The following is a 16728-nucleotide window of genomic DNA, read 5'->3' as shown; positions in this document are numbered from 1 at the left end:
CAGTATGCTTGTATAGTTTGTGGACTTTACAGTTCTGGAATTTCCATCACTCAGATTCGATTTTCTCCAAATGTCCAAAGACGTGCTGCAGCCTGTGAAAAACTCATGAGTCAACATCTCAAACAAACTGAATATGACAACCTTCCTGAAGGAGGCTTTATTGCAGGACTGCATCAGATTTAGGGGGCCTAATAAAGTGGACCGCGAGTGACCCTGTTAAATCCCTAAAAATTCAGAATATCACTTTTGAAAAATATTTTCCTGCAAACTAGAGAACAGCATCAGATATAGTGTGTATAAAGAGTATAGCATTAGATAATGTGTATATAGAGTACTGCAACAGATATAGTGTGTACATAGAGTACAGCATATAGTGTGTACATAGAGAACAGCAACAGATATAGTGTATATATAGAGTACAGCAACAGATATAGTGTGTACATAGAGTACAACACTTAGTGTGTACATAGAGTACAGCAACAGATATAGTGTATATATAGAGTACAGCAACAGATATAGTGTGTACATAGAGTACAGCATATAGTGTGTACATAGAGTACAGCAACAGATATAGTGTATATATAGAGTACAGCAACAGATATAGGGTGTAAATAGAGTACTGCAACAGATATAGTGTGTATATAGATTAATGCAACAGATATATTGTGTACATAGAGTACAACATCAGATATAGTGTGTATATAGAGTACTGCAACAGATATAGTGTGTATATATAGAGTACAGCATCAGATATAGAGTACAACATCAGATACAGTGTGTATATAGAGTACAACATCAGATATATTGTGTATATAGAGTACTGCAACAGATATAGTGTGTATAGAGTACAGCAACAGATATAGTGTGTATAGAGTACAGCAACAGATATAGAGTACAACATCAGATATAGTGTGTATATAGAGTACAGCAACAGATATAGTGTGTGTATATAGAGTACAGCATCAGATATAGAGTACAACATCAGATAAAGTGTGTATATAGAGTACAACATCAGATATATTGTGTATAGTACAGAGCAGCAGTCAAATTTGACCGGCCTGTTTTAACTGCTCTTACATTAACACAAAAACCATTGATTATCACCAAATAACTCCCTTTTAAGCTGTAATCAATGTCTCAGACTACTGGTTAACATGAATAACTGCAGTGAATATACAAAGAATAGACACAGAAATTGTAAATTTTATTCCAATATTAGCATTTATTTAAAAAAAAAAAAAAAAAAAAAAAATCAAAACAGAGACCAAATTCACAGAACATCAGAACATCAGCATAAACACATAATCCATGTGTGTGTGTGTGTGTGTGTGTGTGTGTGTGTGTGTGTGTGTGTGTGTGTGTGTCCACACATACAGGAGTGGCATTTTGCAATCAGGTCGGAGTGTGCCTTGCAAACGTAGGCAAGGTCGGAAAGGTTGTGAAGTTCTGTCATCAAATCGGATAACTTGTGAGTGGACATGAAACTGTTGCAGGGACATAGTTGACCAGAATATAGGCCTCCCTGACTCCGCATCCCACAGACTTTTTGTAGCTTCATTGTTGGACGATACACTCCTGCTAAAATCAACAGACCCATGTAGGCTTGGAGGTCTACCTGGTCCAATGCTTTCCATGTGTCCGCAAACACACGCCTCCCCGGTATGTCATTAGTATAATTGTCACAATGGACTCTGGTAAAAAGAGTTGGAAGCGGGACTTGATGTCATCCACATGAGATGTTACATACTGTGTTGGCCCTGGTGTCATCCCAACAATATCCTAAACTCTTGCTCTGCCTCCTCGGTCCTGGGTGGATGAATACCAGAGGAATTTGCCATCCTCCTTGGACTGGAATGTCACCTCAGGTGCCTCTTCCCCAGATTTGTCTTCCTCAGGGGCCTCTTCCTCGCCATCTGTTGACTGATGGGTCTCACAATCAGGATCGATGTTGTCTTCCTCTATTTCTGGTTCAACTTCAATCCCCTCTTCATCAGTTTGAAAAAAAAGGTCAAGAGCCTCTGGCAGAAAATCGTCTGATCAGGCGCCTACTCATTGTGTTCAGAGTAAAATGAGAGGAATACACAAATAAAGCTACAGTATATATACTGTAGGTGGTCTGTGTGAAGATATGATACATTTCGTAATGGAAAGTGTGGTTCATGTGGGGGATGGGCACGTAAGTGCGGGAAGGGGTGGGAAGAGGAGACACCTAATTGTTCAGTCTGAAAGGGGTTTGGGGGGGGAGTGTGTGTGTGTGTGTGTGAGTGTGTGGTGGCGGTGGTGGTTGTGGATTTGTGGAGGTGTTACAAAGTTGACCTAACCACTCAAAATTCAATGAAAGTGGTGATCAGCAATTGTATATGTTCAAATGCCTAGTGTGGAGGATATCATAAGGGCTTGAGACAATCAAATGTAAAACACAATATAATTGATGAAAGTAGGAAATCGGTCAAATTTGACCCGAACACGACAGAAAGGATGTGCAGAGTCCTGGTTCATGGGTACTGCGTGTGATGGATTTGAAAATAATAATGTACTTGGACTATTGAAGCTTTTTATTTAAAATCTGTATCAAATATGGCACATACATTTAGTGGCTAAGTTAAGGTTTAATTAAGGCCGATATCAGGAACCACATCTGAAAATTGTTTGGTCCAGAACAGGGCCAGTTCTGGTTGTACAGTTTGGCTGTTATGGGCCTTATGTGGCCCACGTTTTGGATGCCAGATGTGGGCCACTAAAGGACCGTAATTCATTGCTGTATGTGGGCCAAGTGCGATTGGGTTGTGTGATCAGTTTTGCTATGTGGGTCAACTCCCCAAAAATACAGACACTCCAGACGCCAAACTGTGTTCCAAGGTTTTATTTTGCTTTCTTTTGTTGTTCATTTGATTGCATTCTTGATTTTCAATTCAGTTGCTGAAAAAAACATTACAATAAATCCACTCATTTACCACAGCGTAACGAGAAATAATCTCTCATCTTTTTCCTCATCCCCATGTGTGGAGTCTTATTGGGACTGAGTTCCAGACTCTGCTCCGTTCAAGAGTAAAGAGTGACTGCAAGTCATCTTCCGCACAATGTCCAGTTTAACGAGGGCCGTGGATCTTCCTACATGCCAGGCTGTCCCACCACAATGTTAAGGCAAACACTCAATGCTTCACACTCCAAACTCTCAGATGAATCCACTGCAGACGGAAAGCCAGTCAGAGCTGCTGGCTGAAAGTAGCGCAGATTCCCTCTGTCCTACCCAGGACGTAGACGGCGTCTTAGCTCCTCCTCATCAGGACGGATTCAGAAAGAATTGCCATCAGGAGCTTTGATGTATTCATTGAAGTCAGTTGGGACACTCAGCATGGAGCAGACCTGCACAACACCAGAGAGAATTAGATGGTGTGCAATAAGGACATTTACATGGAATATGCAGAAGGCAAAGTTGGTATGCAAGACATTCACGATAAGACTAACTCAATGTAAAAAGATTGTGACTTTATCTCAATACTGATACTGAAACTATGCCACAGCAGAAATCTAAAACGTCAGGAAAAGTAATGGAATAAATCATTTAAACATGCACAGTGTATGCAGTAATCTTCCCCTTCAACTTTAGTTTGTGATTTCTTTGATAGTTAACTTCAAAACAAAAACACACTAAATGATAATACAAGATGACGTTCTGTGAGATCTGACAGAAAGAGGCTCAAACCAGGAAGACACCACAGTAAGTGTACAAAGCTGTGAATGGCACTCCTTTCTGTCCACGTCAAATGGTAAAAACATGGTAAAATAATACTTTGACACATGCTCTTTGGTGGATTATGCATTTGATGAATTACAGGAGATGCTTGGACCGATCCAGAAAAGTCTCATTTTATTAGTATATTCTTTCGTTAGAGCCGCATTGTTATTTTCCTTGTTTTTGCTGATACAGACACCAGAGGGCTATTGCACAAAAGCAGAATTTTTATATCCAGGATGAATGACTAAGCTGGTTTCAAGGTCTGTGTGACCCTCCAAGGATTTGCCTCCCCTCACTGCTCTCTTTTGTGAAGAGAATGGGTCTCCAATGGTGGATCTACCAATTCTGTTTTTCCCCTGGTGAATGCCAATCAAGCTGCACGGTGCTGAGCTGTGAGACCACGGCCCACTAGAACAGTGGTTCACAAATGGGGGTACGCGTACCCCTAGGGGTACTTTGGAGTACTGCAGGGGGTATTGAGATTCTCTTTTTAAATGTCTAAAAAATTTTCAATAAAAGGTGTAATTGTAAGTTCACTAAACCACATATTATAGACAATATTGCATATGTATAATGCTGCGTCTCAGGTTACAATCTCTGTTTTCATGCTGAGACCTGAGCCCAACAGCTGAGCCTGATCCTACACATTGCATTGGGACATTCTTCACGTATACCGTTGTTGAGTAAATGGAGTACCTGTCTGAATTTGGCACGAAGTTTCTCCATGTGATCCTTAAGCTTTGCAGACTGCGGGTCGTTGTGAGGGGAGTCCTGGATCAGACCCAGCAGAGCCTGCACTGCTTTCATACGCTTCCTGACAGACGCACACATACAGACCGAAATCAACCCAACATCATCAGTGTGGCCTGGAAGTCTATACGCTGTCACTTCATACATAACACATACAAGAATCATTTTACATTTTGTCAATAAACAATTTTTTTATTATATAATATTATTATTATATAATATTTAATCTTAAATATTATATAATATCACAAATAATAAAAGAAAAATGTATCCTGCATTTTTTAAACCAGAATCTATGTTTCACTTTTCTACCATCATAATGAGCTACACTTTTTAAAGTCACTCCCCTGATGATACTACTCACAAAAAGTTCGGCTCTCAGGTGAAATTTCAGGATGAACCTAAAATGCACTATAACCTTTACAGGTGAACTTAATTTGACCTCCTCTAAACTTTTGAATGCACATGTCCAACTGTTCAATGTTTCAGTACTTTTTGCACAACTTGCTGTTCTCTAACAAGAAGTTGAACTTTGCACCAGGTCTGTCTGCATTCAGCCCACAGAAGTTTGTGAATTGCGTTTCAAGGGAAATTAATTTTGTCATGGATTAGGTTTGCTCGACGTATCAGAAATGTGTTTTCAAATGAGTCCGCGTAAGAGGAGGTCTCGTTGGTATACAGGTCAAAAAACCCAGGACTTTCACCCAGGAGACTGCTTTTCGTGTCCCAAGCACTTTTGTCATTTGTTTTTGTTGTTTCACTTTCATAGTAATTTCAAACCAAACTAAACTGATTTTTACTAAACCTAACTATGCAATTTTGTAATGTTTGTTTTGTACATTAACCTGGTTTTAGTTTAGTTGTATGGAAACATCATTTTTTAGAAGACAGAATTGACGTATCAGCTCCAGAAAAAAAAAAAAAATCACAGCTGAAGTGAAAATTCAAGGAAGATTATGATCTTGTTTGTGGAAACCATACCTTGATTTGATGTCTGTATAATGCTGGAGGATACATTTCCATGTGATGGCAAACCCATGATAGAAGGAAATCTGAATGAGGGGCAAGAGACAATCTTGAAAGGTTGAATGCATTGAAAGCAACATAACTATTTACACACGTGGACAAAATTGTTGGTACCCCTCTGTTAATGAAAGAAAAACCCACAATGGTCACTGAAATAACTTGAAACTGACAAAAGTAATAATAAATAAAAATTTACTGAAAATTAACCAATGAAAATCAGTCATTGCTTTTGAATTTTGGTTCAACAGAATCATTTTAAAAAACAAACTAATGAAACAGGCCTGGACAAAAATGATGGTACCCCTAGAAAAGATTGAAAATAATTTGACCATAGGGAAATGTTAAACTAAGGTGTGTCCACTAATTAGCATCACAGGTGTCTTCAAACTTGTAATCAGTCAGTCTGCCTATTTAAAGGGTGAAAAGTAGTCACTGTGCTGTTTGGTGACATGGTGTGTACCACACTGAACATGGACCACAGGAAGCAAAGGAAAGAGTTGTCTCAGGAGATTAGAAAGAAAATTATAGACAAGCATGTAAAAGGTATAGGCTATAAGACCATCTCCAAGCAGCTTGATGTTCCTGTGACTACAGTTGCACATATTATTCAAAAGTTTAAGGTCCATGGGACTGTAGCCAACCTCCCTGTACGTGGCCGCAGGAGGAAAATTGATGACAAAATGAAGAGACGGATAATAAGAATGGTAACCAAAGAGCCCAGAACAACCTCCAAAGAAATTAAAGGTGAACTCCAAGGTCAAGGTACATCAGTGTCAGATCGCACCATCCGTCGTTGTTTGAGCCAAAGTGGACTTCATGTTAGACGACCAAGGAGGACACCACTGTTGAAAGCAAATCATAAAAAAGCGAGACTGGAATTTGCCAAAATGCATATTGACAAGCCACAAAGCTTCTGGGTGAATGTCCTATGGACAGATGAGACAAAACTGGAGCTTTTTGGCAAGGCACATCAGCTCTAAGTTCACAGACGCAAAAATGAAGCATACCAAGAAAAGAACACTGTCCCTACTGTGAAACATGGAGGAGGCTCAGTTATGTTCTGGGGCTGCTTTGCTGCATCTGGCACAGGGTGTCTTGAATCTGTGCAGGGTACAATGAAATCTCAAGACTATCAAGGCATTCTGGAGAGAAATGTGCTGCCTAGTGTCAGAAAGCTTGGTCTCAGTCGCAGGTCATGGGTCCTCCAACAAGATAATGACCCAAAACACACAGCTAAAAACACCCAAGAATGGCTAAGAGCAAGACATTGGACTATTCTGAAGTGGCCTTCTATGAGCCCTGATCTAAATCCTATTGAACATCTGTGGAAGGAGCTGAAACATGCCATCTGGAGAAGGCACCCTTCAAATCTGAGACAACTGGAGCAGTTTGCTAATGAAGAGTGGGCCAAAATACCTGTTGACAGGTGCAAAAGTCTCATTGACAGTTACAAAAATCGTTTGATTGCAGTGATTGCCTCAAAAGGTTGTGCAACAAAATATTAAGTTAAGGGTACCATCATTTTTGTCCAGGCCTGTTTAATTAGTTTGTTTTTTAAAATGATTCTGTTGAACCAAAATTCAAAAGCAATGTCTGATTTTCATTGGTTAATTTTCAGTACATTTTTATTTATTATTACTTTTGTCAGTTTCAAGTTATTTCAGTGACCATTGTGGGTTTTTCTTTCATTAACAGAGGGGTACCAACAATTTTGTCCACGTGTGTATGTACCATGTATTTAAAGTGGAGCTGAAACATCATTTCCAGGGTCTTCTTTGGCTCTGATTGATTGATGGATGTTTTTATATTAATGGTTTAAATTGGTTGTTGCGATATGATGTTAGTATGTGTCACATTTTGTTTTCCAAGAAGACAAAGACCATAGATTTTGATATGCAAATACAAAGAAATGGACTTTATGTAATTTTTTCAGCATATATTGTTATATAGGTGAACAATATGACCGAGGGTGTGATCTTAAAACGGTTAATAAGACATTTTTCCTTTCATCTTGACTTTAAGTCCATGGCCATAGTGGGGGTCATAGTGACCATGTTCCTACAGAGGAATGTCCCATAAAAATCATGTCAAGACATGTTCTGTTCAATTGGTACTTACGCCACAAGAAAATCAACAGTACACCGACATATCTACAGTCTAGTGTGATGGGTGAACGGGTAATGTTCAGGCGCTAAGCTACATAACAGCATGTGTGTGCAAAACAGAAGAGAAATGGCTTCACTGTGTGAACTCACCTCAGTGGACAGCTTGGCCCCATGAGAGGCTCCATGTCTGCGTCCATCCTCCAGGCCCCGGCGGCAGCCTTTAGCAAACCCCTCCCGGTAGCCATCCCCTCTGAACCTGAAAAACAATTACCCCTCAGTCAGTTGCTGCTGCTGGGTGCTATGATGGAAGATATGCTTCACCCCCGGCGCCATCGGCACATGATATATTTCAGGTGAGAGTTTATTCTGCCAAATCTTCACTGCTGAGCTGCTCATAGACCCTATGTTGATTAGGATATGGTTGTCACCATTGACTGTATAGAACAAGTGGATGTCGTCGTGGTGATGTCACCAATTGGTTTGTGGACTACGCTTTTGAAGCCTTGAGTTCACCATTTTGGCCGTCGGCATCTTGGAATCTTTGGAAGTGACCATATTTGGACTGTGGAGATACGATGGGTGGATCTGATGAACACTAGCAGCAGAGCAGCACCCTTACTGGATCTGGATCCATCTGGATTCTGGTGTGAAGCTGCTAACAAAGTTATCTTTATAATTCAAGGTCAATTTACAGCTAAGTAGCTAACTGCACCGGTAGCGATGCTGTGGTGGTGACAGTAGCGAGGCTGTATCCAAGGTTTTTGGAGCCAGACGCCGCAGTTGCTCTCCACTGACTGCAAGACCCGGGGCATGATGGGAACTACCTGGCTCTCACCTCATCTAAGAGCTGATTGGCTCTTAGATTTGACAACAAACACATTTAGTAGAAAATGCAAATATCCTGTGTGATTCTAATATTTAACACTAGATTGAGGGCTATTAGTCTCATATTGTGCAATAAAAGTTAAATCTGTTAACAAACATCTTGTGTGGTTGATGATAATAATAATAATAATAATAATAATAATAATAATAACGATAATAATAGAGGCATAGACATAAAAACGCCAGATACACATTTAATACATTATAACTGTCAAATTTAACTATTTGCACTATACTCTGAGCAGCGGCAGAAACACTACTATTCTGTATAGTGTCGTATACATACATTAATACATTACATATATCTGGTGGCATTATGTTATACCTTATATTTGTATACTTATTTGATTCGTTCTTTACTAACTCTTATGGAGCAAAGCTGTACAATTTCCCGAGGGATTACTAAATTATTGTGATTGTCACTGTGATTTCCACAGATATTTACGAACAAATATAAATAAATGCGAACGGAGTCGCAAACTACAGATCGCGTCTAACAGGATGTAACTTATGACCTTCAGAAGGCTTTCAGGCTCCGCCTCCTGCCTGCTCTTGTCTACTTTGCAGACGAGGCGCAGTTCATCTCGAACGAGCCTATTGTTATACATAAACGGAGGATGGGGCCGAGGTTGGCACGTGCCCCGGTACACAAAACAACAGTGGAAAACTCGCCTCTCTTCCGCCAGAAGAATGTTGTCAAATATATCTTCATTTCCGGAAGTCCCAGCCATCTCCACGTCACCTTCTTCTACAAACAGGGTTTCTAGAGTGTTGACAGCCAGTCGTTTATTCAACACAGGTGTAAACAGCAGCCTGTTCACAGCTGCTGACCGGAGCCGTATGTACTACTTCCTGTTTACCGGCTCTGCTTCCTCCATCATTAGAGCAGTGCTGCCCCCTAGAGCCCCGGAGGTGAACGTTCTTCTTCTTCCTTTTCTATAATTAGACAATGAAAAAAAGGCACATGCATGTCATATTAAATGAATACAGTTTATCAAAACAACTGAGCAAGCGATGACAAAAAAAAAGAAAATTGGTCAATCAGCAATCGGGAAGAAAATTATAATCCTGTTTAGGTTGACCCTCAATGTATTCTAGGCTGTGATATAATCTTATCTTCATCAAATATTTCTGTCCTGGACCTCATGTCCTGATTTTCCCTGAATACCCACAATGCCCCATTCCCTCCCTGCCATACCAATCTGAGCCTGTTTTATCCTTTCTCCCTATATACTTTCAACAGTGCATCAGCATATGTTCCTGATTCTCCGTAACTTCACATTCAGAGCAGTCGTCTGATATACATTTCCTGAGCAGAAACAATGTTTTATTTACTTCAAAGAATACTTTAAACTTCTGTCTGATACAACGCTGAAGGTTGTTATTCACCTCAACATTTAAATTCTGAAGATCCATATCCATGTGTCAAAGGAAAATTGATGTATTGTGGACTTACAACTCCCTTATTGTATCATAAATATGATACCCCAAGAATAAGCTGAGATATCCATTTGACTCATATCAACCATCAGAGACAAATTAGGCTCTTCAATTCTGCCCAACAAGTAATACACAGGTAATCAATATATCTTGATTAAAATATTTTTGCAAAACCCAGTTATTATTGAATTAAATAAAGTAGTGCTTTCTTTCGTCTTTGTCTTTGAAATGGGCTCTGTGCATCATTTTCAATTATTTTAATTATTATATAAAGTTGACATTGTAGAATCATACAGGTAATCAGTCTATCACAGGGCTGACATGTAGAGACAGACAGGTCTCCTGCATGTCTTTGGACTGTGGGAGGAAGCCGGTGAACCCACACTTACAACCTCCACACAGAAGAAACAAGAACCCTGAATCAAACCCGGGCCCTTCTTGCTGAGAGGCAACAGTGCTACCCAATCCACCACCGTGCAGCCCTAAGATTATTACTCTTTAAGATTATTTTCTATATTAATCATTTTTGTGACATCTTCAGATTGTTCACCACAGATGAAAGAAGAGCAGCAAATCCTTGCATGCGATTAGCTGAAACAAGGGGTTCATTTCACTCACAATAACTGAAACAATCAATCAACAATGGCTCTGTGAAAAGTTGAAACTAGATCACTTTCCATAATCCCATGCCTGCATTGCAAAATACAAAATACTTGTAGTACTTTGGATATTTCCAACAGCAGAGGGCGCTGTAGGGCAATTTGATGAGAGGAAGGTTCTCCTGCTGAACACACCTGTGTGGAGACTTCTATCCCACTCAGAGAGTCTTCTGAAAAGAAGCCAAAGGCAGTTCTGGATGTTTACTGCCAGTGTTGAGAACAGATGCTCCTGAGTTCTAAGTCCAGTGTCAAGTTGAAGCTACCAGGAAAGAGGAGGTGTATAGTCCTGTTTTCTCTCTAACAGCTGTGAAAACACAGCTGGAGATTTTGGACATGGCATCATCAGCATATTAACACAAATTAATGATTTAGTTCTACAAACATTTCTCTGAGGCAAAGTCTCTCTTTCAGTGGGCGGACACAAATCCACCAGACTGAGATAGTACAGTCAAAAAGAGATGATAGTTACATTACTGGAACCCTAACCGACCTCTACTGTTGTTGGGCCCTTATTGTCTCCACAAAATATGTCATATATGCATAAAGAGGTTAAGGAAACCTCTGGAAAAACCTTTGGAAAAAAAATGTATGGTAGTCAATGGCAAGAGAAAAAACATTTTTTTTTTCATTTGAATTGTGGCATTAATTACCCATAGGCCTATGATTAAAAGATCATTACAAGTCAAGAAAGCCTCATGTTGTGGTCTAATTGCTGAAGCATGAGACTGAAAATACGTAATTAAAAAGACGATACCCCAACAGGGATGGAAGTGGCATCTCTCTCTGTGTGTTTGATACCAGGATGTGACGTTACTCACACTAACAACAGGTCTCTCTCCTTCTTTCTCTTCCTGCTGATAAAATTTGTCGCTGGATAAAACACATTAGCTAAAATAACGTTACATTAGTGACGGAACGAAGCTAAATTAGCTAGCTAGCTAGCAAGACAACGCTAACATCTGTGTTGGTGACGTACGTTGTGTGATACCAGAGATGTATTTCACTGAGCCGTTAACTAAACGAAATGATTAATTAATACATTTTTCTGTACTCACCACTCTTTTCTTTTCTTTGTGTGCGTGTGTGTGTGATGTGTTGTGTACTTTTGCTACTGAGCACGTGTGGACTAAAAAACACTGGCAGGCCTCCAGAGCAACACAGCTGTGTAAATGTCAGCCCACTGCACTGTTTGTGTGCACTGAGTGTTTGGTACAAAGAGAAAAAAGGATCACTAGAAGTCCATTGTGAGGATCAAAAAAGGACAAGAGACCATATCTGTCGATTAATTATGAAAGTGATCTCAGTCGAGCGAACACCTTCGAGTTCAACATGGTCTCCTAAACATGATGTTCCCACATAACAAAACTACATTGTGAATTGCATTTCAGGAAAACGTTGTGGTAAAGTTGTTTGCTCTTGACATATTACAATCACTTCCAATGAGTTGGTGGAAGTCCACATAGGGACCATGTCTTTTAAGCGGTTTGAAAGTGCAACCGTTCATTCTGGGAAAAATGTTGGTCATACCAAAAACTGTGCATTTTCATTGATTGTTTGCCAAGTGGCTTCATTGTCATTTGCTTATTGGTGGAAGTTAGTGTTTCATTTTGAAGTTATTAACTGCGGTTACCATGAAGGATGAGGATTATAATGCTAACAGAGTAAATGTCCAGGCAAAAAAAAAAAGGCTAACCGTTGGCTGGTCATAAACAAAGCTTTTTTTTTGCTTCCCATGTGTGTTATTATTGGAAGGGTTTGGTCAAGAAATGGCTTTCAGGATATTAAGCATCGTTCTGAGGATTACTAAACATGACAGCGGAGAGATATGGGTATGTGCTCAGGTAACAAAGTTAGCTCCCATAATTCATGATAAACTTTACAGCTAAGGTCCATAGGTCCATGGGTTCCTGACTTCAGGCAGTCATTGCCTGCAAAGGATTTTTTTTAACAAAGTATTAAAAATTAACATTTTATCTATGGTCATTTTAATTTGTCAAATTAGTTTTGAGCCCCTCAAATGAGGAGACTTTGTAAATGGTTGCAATTCCCTTGAATTAAACCTGACAGTCTGCACTTCAATTGGTCCTCAGTTGTTTTCATTTCAAATCCAAAGTCATTAAAATTGCGTCACTGTCCAAATATTTCTTAATATTATTATATATATATATATATATATATATATATATATATATATATATATATATAATATAATATATATAATATTATATATATATAATACACATACACACACACACACAGCAGAAATTGAACCAGAATAACCTCTGCCTGTGTCACAGAGGTCAGAGGTTATCCGAGAGGCGATAGACAAAGCAAACAGACAACTTCAAAAGAATCAGTTCTTCATATGTCATCAGAAGGGCTTGTATTGTATTGTTCAACTTAAATAGGATAGGATGTATGCCATATTATGTGTTTCAAATGTGTGTTGAGTAAAGAGGTGTGAATGAAGGTGGAATCAATCTTTTCATCCCAGTATGCACTGCAGGCTTGTTGGGGCAGATCCAAGTCTAAAGTCAAGTCACAAGTCTTCACATTCTTATATTCAAACCATTACGACATTTGTGATATCAGAGCTTTCAGTCATATCTGATCTCATGGCCTTCATCATGGGATGAGGTGTCAAATAATGTTGTAAATATGATCCATCTGGATTCTGGCGTGAAGCTGCTAACAAAGTTAGCTTCATAATTCAAGGTCAACTTTACAGCTAAGCGTTAAAGTAATCTTAGTAGCTAACTGCATTGGTAGCGACGTGTCAATCAGCAGGTAGCCCCGCCCCTAAAGCATCCCTTGCTTTCTGGTCTATTTGACTCTAAATGGACCACAGTTGACTAAATGAACATCATGTTGGATTGAAGAATACTTGAAAATAGAGATTGAGAACATAAACTTGTGATTACAGTGTTTACTGAGATAATAAATCAAGAGAGAAGTAGGCTCATTTTCTCATAGACTTCTATACAATCAGAAGCCCCCTGGTGGCCAGCAGAGAGAATGCACGTTTAAGGCACCTTAGGGTTGGCTTCACTTTTCAGAACCAGAGGTTGCTGCCTGGTTTACATGTTTACAATGTTTACTGAGATCATAAATCATGAAAGAAGTACGGTCATTTTCTTATAGGCTTCCATGCAATTGGACTTCTTTGTGCAACCATAGGAGTCTCCCCCTAATGGCTAACTGGCTTTTGCTAGCCTGTTCAGGAACTAGTGATGTCTTCACCCAATGTCAGCTGGGATCGTCTCCAATGATCAATGATAATTTATCTTATCTTATATCTCTGTGAATATGAAATTAACTAAAATATATATTTTTTTAAATTATGGTTATGATGATAAATAAACCACGTTTATTTATTTCAGTCTGCAGAAAAAGCAATATAATTCCGTTATATAGTTCCGTTTTTTAAATATTTTTCATACATTAAAAATACCTGTAACTGGAGGTTAATGTCAACATGTCACTCGCCTTATAGAGTTTTCATCATATTTCTGGATAGTGTCTTTGCACACCTGTCAATCACAGGAGTTGCCCATGTTTCACCACTAGATGGCAGCACATTATTTTATATAGACTCTCAGTGACTGAGCACAGTCACCACTGCTAGTCACAAGCTTGATGTTATGAACATTCAGCAGTCTGAAACGAAGTTGGTAGTGCAATCAGGGCTGTAGTGGTAGGTGGGTAAACTATGAATTCTGTGATCAGATGGACCACGATGCAGTAAGACAGACCTGGATATACCGCGTGGCAGAGGCCTATATTTTGTACCATACCGGACTGGTGTCATCAGTGTCAAATGTGTTGGTTATGGTTATAATGATATTCCTCATACAGAAAACCAAAAGGTCAGAGCAGGGTCTGTTTAGAAAAACAAAACAAACTAAATAAATGGCACCTCTCTGGGAACCACAAATGTAATAACATTACAGAAAAATGCTAAACTTTAGGCTTTCCTCCTCTCTTTCTCCTCTTCTCTCTGTTTCTCTACATCTGTTTCTTAATTTCTCTGTCCCTCCTCTCTCCGTCTCCACTGTCTGGTTTGCCTCTTTCTTTCTTTCCTCTTACTATCCTTCTCTCTCTTTTTCCTCCCTCTCTTTGACCTCCTGTCCCTGCTCTCTCACCCCTGCTTGTCTCACCACTGTCTGTAACATATGTGTACAATTGATTGTATTGGAGAATTCTGCCCTGGGTACACCTTCTGGGTTCGGCAGCCTGTCACTTTATTTAAAAGTGCTACGTCCACACACGTTTCTGTTCCAAAATTCCAGAGGTGTGTGAACGGCGTTTATGTGCGTTTAGCCTCCACTACAGCCCTGGGTGCAATTTCTGTTACCAACCTCCATCACCTCCACTAAATATATCCATCTCCTACAGTAACAATATTTCCACCCATTCCCAACATTATCTGGGATGAGTGCATTATTGGACACAACGTTGTAATCTTTTTTTCACATCTATATATGTCTCTGTGTTTAATTGCAAATGATACTTTGTCTCTGAAGTAATCTCAGTAGCTAATTGCATTGGTAGCAGGGAGGTCACGTAGGTAGCCCCGCCCCTGAAGCATCTTCTGCTTTATGGTCTGTTAGACTCTAAATGGACCATAATTGACTAAATTGTAATCATGCTGGATTGAAGAAGACTTGAAACTAGAGATTGAGAACATAAACTTGTCATTACAGTGTTTACTGAGATAATAAATCAAGAAGTAGGCTCATTTTCTCATAGACTTCTATACAATCAGAGAGGAGTCGCCCCCTGGTGGCCAGCAGAGAGAATGAACGTTTAAGGCACTTTAGCTTTGGCTTCACTTTTCAGAACCGGAGGTTGCCACCTGGTTTACATCAGACAGTAACTTCATGCATACACTTGTGCTTACAGGTTTAAAAGTCACATTGTACCATCATTGCCAGTGTTGTAGGTACAAGCATTCCTGTATAAGAATAAGTAATTTCCCCATATGTGCACCATATTACCAAAACATGTCAGTATCCATTTGGAATCAAATGACATTTTCACTCTCAGCCTCTCTAAACTGCAGAGGGTTGTGAATAAATGGAGCTGCAGGGTCTCACCACTGAGGGCTACTGGGAGGTCTCTTCAGATTCCTGTCTGACAGCGAGGGTCCTCCACTCTCTGTGGAGAGCCCCTTCACCTCAACAACCACAGAGCAAGGCCTGAGCCCCGGCTTCACACACACACACCCACACACACACACACACACACACACACACACACACACACACACACACACACACACACACACACACACTCAATTATTCCAGACAAATTATGGACACTGGGGGGATACTTTAGCCTCTACGTGGTCTGGCGGGGGGACATTTAACTCATTGTTGCCCCCTAATCTTCACCTTCACCACTGCTGCCAGCCGCCACTCCACCACCACCCTACTACAAATATACACTTTTTTCCTGATGTCTCAGTAAAGGTTTTTGTTCACAACCTCCTTGATGAAACTGATCATGATGAAATGTTGATTTTATTATTTTTTTATGCAAATTTTGAGGGAAAAAAGCAGCAACAGCAAAGTTATTTTTAATATTTTTTTGTAAAACTCTAACCTGATTTCAGATCCCTTTGATGGAAAGTTGAACCCCCCTCACACCATGTGGCTCTTTCCCGGCTAAAAGAAGAGGGGGGGGGGGGGGGGGGGGGGGGGGGGGGATTGGCCACAAGGAGGTAGAGGTCAGATGTCAGACGCAGTAATGAGACTGACCCTCATTAGATCCAACTCCTGATGAGATGACAATGAGAGCTGATGAGGACAGTTAGGTGTAACGAGCAGCACAACAACGCTGAAACAACAGACAGGAAGGAGAGAATCACTCCAGGCAGCAGAGGGTTTACCACAATTTGAAGGATTTAGATTACACTAAATGTATATAAGTGTGTGTCATAATTGGACAAAAAAAGTCTCCTACAAAGTTACGTTCTCATTAGGGGTGTGAATCTTTGGCTTCACAGCGATTTGATTCGATTAACGATACAGTAGTTGGCGATTCGATTCAAGGACGATTTTTTTTTGTTGGAACGATTCAATTCGATTCGATTCAGTAAACCACGATTCGATTCAGTAACTTG

General features: G+C 39.9%; 1 protein-coding gene across 1 annotated transcript; it reads right to left on the bottom strand.

Annotated features, from left to right (window-relative positions):
• Positions 1-2854: 2854 nt before the first annotated feature.
• lto1 (LTO1 maturation factor of ABCE1) lies at positions 2855-9341 on the bottom strand. The gene is made up of 5 exons (XM_084019380.1): positions 9178-9341; positions 7771-7876; positions 5471-5541; positions 4436-4553; positions 2855-3366 (listed from the first exon to the last, which is right to left on the bottom strand). The coding sequence occupies exons 1-5, from the start codon at positions 9234-9236 to the stop codon at positions 3295-3297; spliced, it is 426 nt and encodes a 141-aa protein (XP_083875506.1). The 5' UTR covers positions 9237-9341; the 3' UTR covers positions 2855-3294.
• Between the last annotated feature and the right edge of the window lie 7387 nt (positions 9342-16728).

Source organism: Eutrigla gurnardus (assembly GCF_963514095.1).
Source record: "Eutrigla gurnardus genome assembly, chromosome: 1".
Lineage (NCBI taxonomy): Eukaryota > Metazoa > Chordata > Actinopteri > Perciformes > Triglidae > Eutrigla > Eutrigla gurnardus.
The sequence above is the reverse complement of the archived record's forward strand: the minus strand, read 5'-3'. Positions and strand labels throughout refer to the sequence as shown.